The sequence below is a fragment of the Tachysurus vachellii genome, chromosome 15, assembly GCF_030014155.1.
Source record: "Tachysurus vachellii isolate PV-2020 chromosome 15, HZAU_Pvac_v1, whole genome shotgun sequence".
Lineage (NCBI taxonomy): Eukaryota > Metazoa > Chordata > Actinopteri > Siluriformes > Bagridae > Tachysurus > Tachysurus vachellii.
Window position 1 is genome coordinate 1,761,821 of NC_083474.1, and position 8,743 is coordinate 1,770,563.

An 8,743-nucleotide genomic window follows, 5' to 3' on the forward strand; every position below is an offset into this window, starting at 1 on the left:
ACAATGCAAGTTCCTATCTATTCATATTTAAGTCGGTTCCCATTTAAGAGACAAAGTTCAGCTAACAGGAACAACTTGTTGCTTGCTAGCATGAAGGTAAGGCAAAACGAGTGAAGTGAAAGGGACTACATTTAATACAACACACTTTGATGGAGTTTTAACTAGTACCTTTGTGGATTATTCCTGCAGTATGGCATCATACCCGGTGGGTATGATGCAACATTACAGCTGTGCTTGCTACCTTTTTGACAAGCTTCTTTTTTTTATTCCTCTGGTTCAGGAGACACATGTCTGTGCTAGCTGCTTGCTTCCTTTCTCATGCAAATGAGCATAGTGACATGGAAATACAATAGAAAATGTGTGTGTGTGTGTGTGTTGTTGCACTGTTTGTGTTTTTATTCCTTAGTTGCCAAGTTGTGTCATGTGACCTTGGGTAGATGCTGTTGGGCAATCTCCCATCAGCCCTTGGCAGCAGTGTAGGGAGCCATTGAAGTGCTCAGAGGGGCTTCGTCCCAAATATGATAATTGTTCAGGGTTTAAGACGCTCGCTACTGAGAAATCAACATGCAACTTTAAAGACCCAGCAGAAGCAGTATAAGGAGACAGACAGGCTGACAGAGAGAGATAGACGTGAATGCTGCATGGGACTGTCTCTGTTTGTATAGGATGTGACAGTGGTGGACGTCACTGAGCTGGAGGACAGTGGGATTGATGGCCTGATTGGAGACGGTGATGTGTGTGAGCTTCCATCCCGCCATTACAAGGCCCTGTCTGTGTACTCCACACCAGCAGGGGGAATTAGAGACACGCCTGACGCTGCCGTGCAGGTATTACAGTAAAATACTTTTAATACATTAAAATGCAGCATAACAATCTTCAAATGTATGTAATAACTAATGAGTTCTTGACATGGTATGCAACTGTAGTGCTTTAAAGCTCATTGGCTAGTTCAGAGTTTTCAGGTGCAAAAATATTTACACCCTAAATTGATACTTGTAAATATTTCAAATTCAAGTGAACTCATGCAAGAAATCCTCTTTTTCTGTCTTTATCCTCTTCAATAATAACTCATATGTATGTGGGTCTACATATTGCTTGCATATTTCTTCTCATTTACTAACGAGGAAGCCTGAAGTACAAAAGTAACAAAATAGTGAAGAAAATGAAAATGATCTTTTGTGTCACAAGGGTGTTTATGAGAACTTTCGTCAGGAGCTGGAGAAAAGCAGCTACAGGGCAGAGACTCTGGAGGAAGGGGCGTCGGCCCTAAGCGATGAACTGAGCTCGGCCAATCAGACGGAGGCACTTTTGGGTGTGACCGAAGGATGCGTACGCAAAGCCGGCCGTCTTAATGTAAAAAATCTGCTCGTGCACAAGAAGAACAAGAAGGTGGAGCTCGCTGCTCGTCGCAAGTGGAAGAGCTACTGGGTCTCGCTAAAAGGTTAGCATTTAGCGCTATCACTTTGTTGTTGCCAAATTTGCCACAAAAATTTTATATGTTCTTAACCAAAATTTATAAAATCAGTTACACTACATGGACAAAAGTTTGTGCACCCTTGACCTTATGTGTAACTGTTGTCACAAAGTCAAATACAGAATGTCTTTTGTGAGCTGGAGCATTACAGTTTCCCTTCACTGGAACTAAGAGACCCAAACCCTGTTCCAGCATGAACTGGAACTGGAACTGGAGTTTCCTCAGTGTCCCAACATCAGAGTCTGATCTTACTCAAGCTTTTGTAGATAAATGAACACACATAAACTCCACACATAAACAGTCCAACAACTAGTGGAAAGCCTAGTTCCAAAAAAAAGGATCAATCATTTTTCCCTTCTTTACGCCTTTGTGCTTTAATCTTTATGTCCTATATAATTTTTTACCTCATCCTCATCCTTACAAAAACCTGATTCTTATCCACTCATCCACTTCAATTCATCCTTCAACATCCCTTCATCTTTACATCTCCATTTTCTCTTCTCTACTTTCTTCATCCTACATGTACCCCCTTCCCAACCTCGAATGTTACCTCTTTTTACCTCATCCCACACATCCTCTACTCCCTAGATTCTTTCAGTTTCTGCTACTTACACATCCTTTCACGTATATATCATCCCTCTATCTTTCCTTATCTTTGCCTTCAGCTTCATCCTTACATCTTACAGTTTTTCTTATCCTCCAATCTAGTTAATCCTCCTCCTCAGTTTCCTTATCTCTTTCTTCTACAACTCTTCGTGTGTGCTTCATCTCTCCATCTTTCTCATCCTTGTTGATGTCCACAAATAATTGGCCATATTTTGTAAGTTAAATCAGGTCTTGTTGCCTAGATGATGGTCATGTTGTTCTGAAAATGTTTTCACTCAACATTTCTACAGCATTGCCTGAGTGCTATAATAAGCACTTATTATGATGCTGAAGGATTCAGGCTGGACATCTGATGCACTTCTCACAGTTGGCCACTAGAGTGCAGAAAAGCTCGTAGAATCCAATCATGGGGGAATTTGCTTTTTATCTCTGCTGTGAGAATTTCAGACAGAAAAACAGTCAGATATTCTGATCCTGGGTTAGAGGTTTGGTCCACACAGACATGTAAAAACATTCCCACACACAATTACAGCATAGTCGAAAGACTAGAGTCAAGTCAAGTCAATTCAAGAAGCTTTTATTGTCATTTCAACCATATATAGCTGTTGCAGTACACAGTGAAATAAGACAACGTTTCTCCAGGACCAGGGTGCTACATAACACAAACACAGAGCTAAGGACTTTGTAAGTAGTCTTAGCCACATAATGTGCATCTGTGCAACCTGGTGTAAACAGTGCAGGACAAGACAGACAAGACAGACAAGACAGCGCAGGACAAAAGACAGTGCAAACAAACAATACAAGACATTAAACAAAAGGGGAAGTCGGAGAAGTCGCGGCCTAATGATTAGAGAGTTTAACTCCTAACCCTAAGGTTGTGGGTTTGAGTCTCGGGCCTGCAATACCACAACTGAGGTGCCCTTGAGCAAGGCACCGAACCCCCCCCAACTGCTCCCTGGGTGCAGCAGCATAAATGGCTGCCCACTGCTCTGGGTGTGTGTTCACGGTGTGTGTGCACTTTGGATGGGTTAAACGCAGAGAACGAATTCTGAGTGTGGGTCACCGTACTTAGCCATATGTCACGTCACATAAGACAGTACAAAAAAAACAGCACGATTAGTGCCAATACTGTATTTTCAAACAATATTGCATTTGCATAAATATTGGAACGAACACAGTATTATACATGAGGTATTGTGATGTATTGTGCAAAACAGCAATCGACTGAAATGTGAAAGACAGCATGTGCAAAGAGCAAAAACAGTGTGCAAAAACAGCATGTAAACAGTTTGATGGACGTATATTGGAGGTGTGTGTATACAGTTCAATTCAGTTACTTAGGAGTCTGATGGCTTGTGAGAAAAAACACAGTTACACAGTCTGGTCGTGAGGGACCGAATGCTTCGGTACCTTTTTCCAGAAGGCAGGAGGGTGAAGAGTGTGTGTGAGGGGTGTGTGGGGACATCTACAATGCTGTCGGCTTTGCGGATGCAGCGTGTGGTGTAAGCGTCCATGATAGAGGGAAGAGAGACCTCAATGACCTTCTCAGCTGTCCTCACTATCTGCTGCAGGATCTTGCGATCCGAGATGTAGTGTGCAGTTCCCAAACTAGATAATGATGCAGCTGCTCGAGATGATCTCAATGGTCCCTGCGTAGAACATAGTCAGGATGGGGGGAGGGAGAGGGGATTTTCTCAGCCTTTGTAAGAAGTAGAGACGCTGCTGGGCTTTCTTGGTGATGGAGTTGCTGTTGAGTGACCAGGAAAAGTTCTCCGCTAGATGAACACCAAGAAATTTGTTGCTCTTGATGACTTCTACAGATGATCTGTCGATGTTCATTTACTTTTAGAGCATTTAGCAGACGCCCTTATCCAGAGCGACTTACTTTTTTTTTTTTTTTTTTTTTATCTCATTTTTATACAACTGAGCAATTGAGGGTTAAGGGCCTTGCTCAGGGGCCCAGCAGTGGCAGCTTGGTGGACGTAGGAATCGAACTTACAACCTTCCTATTGGTATCCCAACACCTTATCCACTAGGCTACCACATCCCATACCACATACCACATCAGCAGAGAGTGGTCACTCTGTGTCAACAACCATCTCTTTAGTTTTATCAACATTCAGAGAAAGGTTGTTGGCTCTACACCAGGCAGTTAGCTGTCGCACCTCCTCTCTGTATTCTGACTCGTCGTTCTTGCTGACGAGATCCACCACGGTCGTGTCATCGGCGAACTTGATGATATGGTTTGATCTGTGCGTTGCTGCACAGTCCTGAGTCAGCAAGGTGAACAGCAGTGGACTGAGCACGCAGCCCTGAGGGGCTCCAGTACTCAGTGTGGTGGTGCTGGAGATGCTGTTACCGATCTGGACTGACTGAGGTCTCCTAGTCAGGAAGTCCAGTATCCAGTTTCAGTTGTGTTGAATGCTGAACTAAAGTCTATGAACAGCATTTGTATGTAAGTGTCTTTGTTGTCCAGGTAGATGAGGGCTAAATGTAGGGCCGTGGCAATATATATATTATATTAGCGAATATATGACTTTGTTGTACTGTATCTACCCCCTTTTCCCAGGATGCACTCTGTTTTTTTATGAGACGGACGGGCGATCAGGAATCGATCACACCAGCATCCCAAAACATGCCGTTTGGGCAGAGAACAGTATTGCACAGGCTGTTCCCGAGCATCCAAAAAAAGATTTTGTCTTCTGCCTCAGCAACTCAATGGGAGACTCGTTCCTTTTCCAGGTAAAGTCATATTTCTTCGACAAAGATCAGTCATTAATATCTGATATAATACGATAATGTGAGTTCTTATTGACTGAAAGCAGTACACAGCTTGTTCTTCCATCTCAACTATTCAACGCTGTGGCACTCTTCATCTTTCACAGCTCCATCTTCAACTCATCCTTATTTCTTGATGTTCTCCTCTTTTACTTTCAGTATCTTATTCTCATTTCTCCTTGTACTCTTCCTTCATTTTCATATAATTTCCCTCATTCATTCATTAATTTTCTACCGCTTATCCGAACTACCTCGGGTCACGGGGAGCCTGTGCCTATCAAGGCATCAAGGCAGCCACCGTGCCCCCTAATTTCCGTCATCCTTGTTTTAATTCTTCATGTTCTCCCTCCTCCCTGCATCTTGAACTCATTCCATTGACCTTGGCGTGTACCTCATCTTCATGTATCCATGTTCTCCTCTCTGGAGCCGTTCATTGTTTCATTGTCTATGTGAATCTCATTCATGTATCTTCATATTCTCATCCCTGAATCTTTACCTTCACTCATTCATCTTTACATCTGACCATGTATGATATTTTTTTAAACGCTCTTCTTACACACTAAACATCTCCCAGGCTTGGGCCCATCCTTCTGTCTTCATCTCATCTATCTGTTCCTGCAACACTGCATCTCTTTCTTATTCCCTTGCCTTTTCCACACGCTCCACATTTCCAGGGAATCCATTCTTTATAGACTTCTGTCTCTCTTTCTGAACAGACATGTAGTCAGACAGAGGTGGAGAACTGGGTGACGGCGATCCACTCTGCCTGTGCAGCTGCCGTTGCGCGGCAACATCACCGCGAGGACACGGTACGCTTCCTTCGCTCCGAGATCCGAAAACTGGAGCAGAAGATCGACATGGATGAGAAGATGAAGAAGATGGGAGACATGCAGCTGGCCTCCGTCAATGATACCAAGAAAAGGAAAACCATTCTGGAACAGGTAATGGGCTAGAGGGGGCGGGGCTAAATTTAAGGTCATGACCAAGAGATAAAGGCAAAAGTGAGTCTATTTTGTAGAATCCTTGGTTGGAGAGATCAGAATGAATGAAACCTTGAATGGAAGGTTGTGGATGTGGTAGCTCAATGGTTAAAGGTGGGGTCTCCGTCGTTTGAGAAATGCTTCAGAAAACTGAGTTGGGCCAGCAAACAAAACAAAAACAAAACCATTGTGTAGCCAATGAGAAGAAAGGGGCGTGTCTTGTCAATATGCGGCAGAGAGAGTGTTCAGTGCACATGTGTGACATTAGCAGAACGCGATTGAAACATTGACGTGGCAGATAAAAACATTAAAGGTGGGGTGTACGTTGGTTGAAAGCCAATGTTGACATTTGAAATCACCAAAACAAACATGCCCCTAACCCAAATGGGTCCCACCCCTGTATTGATAGCTCTGCCCATTCTTACCGTTCTTACCGAACTGCCCATTCTTGATTCTTACCGAACACTCATGGCCAAGTTCTCCTCAGATGTGACTTCTGCCAAGACTTCCTTCTACAAGGAAAAGCTTGAAGCTTCCTCACATGACCCTCGGAAATTCCACAACATCATCTCTTCTCTGCTCAACCCCCCGGCTCCACCTTCTTCATCCTCCCTGACTGCAGAAGACTTTGCTTCTTTCTACCAGGAGAAGATTGAGGAAATCTGCCGGACCTTCACTTCAGCCCCGACTGCACTTACATCTCAGAGTATGGACTCCCCTACACCTTTGTTGTCACATTTCTCAACTGTAACAGCAGAAGAGATTCTAAAACTCATCCAGTCTTGCAATCCTACCACCTGCCCATTGGATCCACTCCCTTCCACTTTGCTGCAGACCATCTCGCAAGACCTTCTGCCCTTCATTACAACTATCACCAATAGATCCATAGCATCTGGTCAGGTACCAACTACCTTCAAGAGAGCAAGGGTTATTCCCATCCTGAAGAAACCTGCTCTGGATCCATCAGACATCAGTAACTACAGACCGGTATCACTTCTCTCGTTTCTTTCAAAAATTCTTGAACGCATTGTCTTTAATCAACTGTCTGTCTATCTCTCACAGAACAACCTCCAAGACCCCAACCAGTCTGGCTTTAAAGCAGCTCATTCCACAGAGACAGCCCTTTTAGATGTCTCTGAGAAACTACATGCTGCTAGATCAGCCAATCTCTCATCTGTCCTTATCCTCCTTGACCTTTCAGCAGCGTTTGATACGGTCAACCATAAGACTCTCTTAGCCACCCTCAGGAGTCTTGGGATATGCGGATCAGCTTGGGAATGGTTCGCTTCCTACCTGGAAGGACGCTCATATCAGGTAACATGGAGGGGAGTGACATCTGCTCCACGCAGACTCTCCACTGGCGTCCCACAAGGCTCAGTACTTGGTCCTCTTCTTTTCTCCCTGTATACTCACTCTCTTGGTGAAGTTATTTCCTCACATGGGTTCTCTTACCACTGCTATGCTGATGATACACAACTTATCTTCTCTTTCCCACCCGCAGATGCCACAGCTTCTGACCGGATCTCTGCATGTCTGGCAGAAATTTCATCATGGATGACTGCTCATCAGTTAAAGCTTAATCCTAGCAAAACTGAGCTGCTCTTCATCCCAGGTGATTCATCCCCAGGTCATGATCTTGCTATATCCTTGCACAACGATCTGATCTCCCCTTCAGCCACAGCTCGCAACCTTGGGGTAACCATGGACAATCAACTGTCCTTTTCCTCTCATGTTGCTAATGTGACTCGCTCATGTCGGTTTCTTCTCTACAACATTAGAAGGATTCGACCATTTCTGTCCACACAGGCTGCTCAGGTACTTGTTCAGTCTCTTGTCATTTCTAGACTGGATTACTGCAATGCACTGCTGGCAGGTCTACCTATGAACGCAATCCGTCCTCTGCAAATGATCCAAAATGCAGCTGCCCGGCTTGTTTTCAACCTGCCAAAGTTCTCTCATACCACCCCGCTGCTGCGATCCCTCCACTGGCTTCCGGTAGCTGCACGCATCAGATTCAAAACACTGATGCTGGCCTACAAAGCCAAAAATGGACCAGCTCCCTCTTACCTCAAAGCCCTCATCACTCCTCGCACTGCACCCCGCACCCTCCGATCTACCAGCACTGCTCGACTGGTTCCACCATCTCTCAGGGTAAGAGGCAAGTATACTACAAGACTCTTCTCTGTACTGGCACCAAGGTGGTGGAACGAACTTCCCCTAGAGGTCCGGACAGCTGAGTCACTGGCTATTTTCAAGCGGCGGTTGAAGACCTACTTATTCAGGAAACACTTCAACTAGCACTTCTTTCATTATCTTTTGCATTTTTATAAAAAAAAAAAAAAAAAAAACACACCTTTGACACTTTCATTGTAACTTTGAACAAATGTTTTAAACTCATGGTATCTTAAGTATGTAACTTAGTGATCCAGCATTAATGTATTCAATGTTAGAGATTTAAGCACTTATGTACGTCGCTCTGGATAAGGGCGTCTGCCAAATGCTGTAAATGTAAATGTAAATGTAAATGCCCACACATACATACGTAACCCAGGCAACTGATGGAAAGAAATGTGTATGTATGTGTTGACCCTTTCAAACAACGTACACCCCACCTTTAAGGTGTTTGACTACTGATCAGAAGGTCATGAGTTCGAATCCCAGGTCCACCAAACTGCCACTTCTGGGCCCTTGAGCAAGGCCCTTAACTCTCAGTTGCTCAGTTGTATGAATTGAAATAAAAACTGGTTCACATGTGTATTCACTGTAACATATTAACATGTATGTTCAAATAATGACATGTCTTTCTGTCCCCATTTTGCGCTCTTCCTCTCTGTCAGATCTCAGTATGGGAGCAGAATCTGGAGTGTTATAACGTGGACCTTTTCCGTCTGAGGTGTTATTTATG

At 44.0% G+C, this 8,743-nt stretch overlaps 1 protein-coding gene across 1 annotated transcript in view; it reads left to right on the top strand.

Moving 5' to 3' along the window:
• LOC132858258 (rho guanine nucleotide exchange factor TIAM1-like) overlaps positions 1–8,743 on the top strand; it is a 30,757-nt gene that overhangs the window by 10,277 nt on the left and 11,737 nt on the right. The window contains exons 4-8 of the mRNA XM_060888514.1: positions 666–827; positions 1,189–1,441; positions 4,650–4,822; positions 5,575–5,799; positions 8,676–8,743. The exon at positions 8,676–8,743 is cut by the window's right edge and continues 115 nt beyond it. Of these exons, the coding sequence (XP_060744497.1) occupies positions 666–827; positions 1,189–1,441; positions 4,650–4,822; positions 5,575–5,799; positions 8,676–8,743 (881 nt within the window). The remainder of the gene's footprint in view (positions 1–665; positions 828–1,188; positions 1,442–4,649; positions 4,823–5,574; positions 5,800–8,675) is intronic.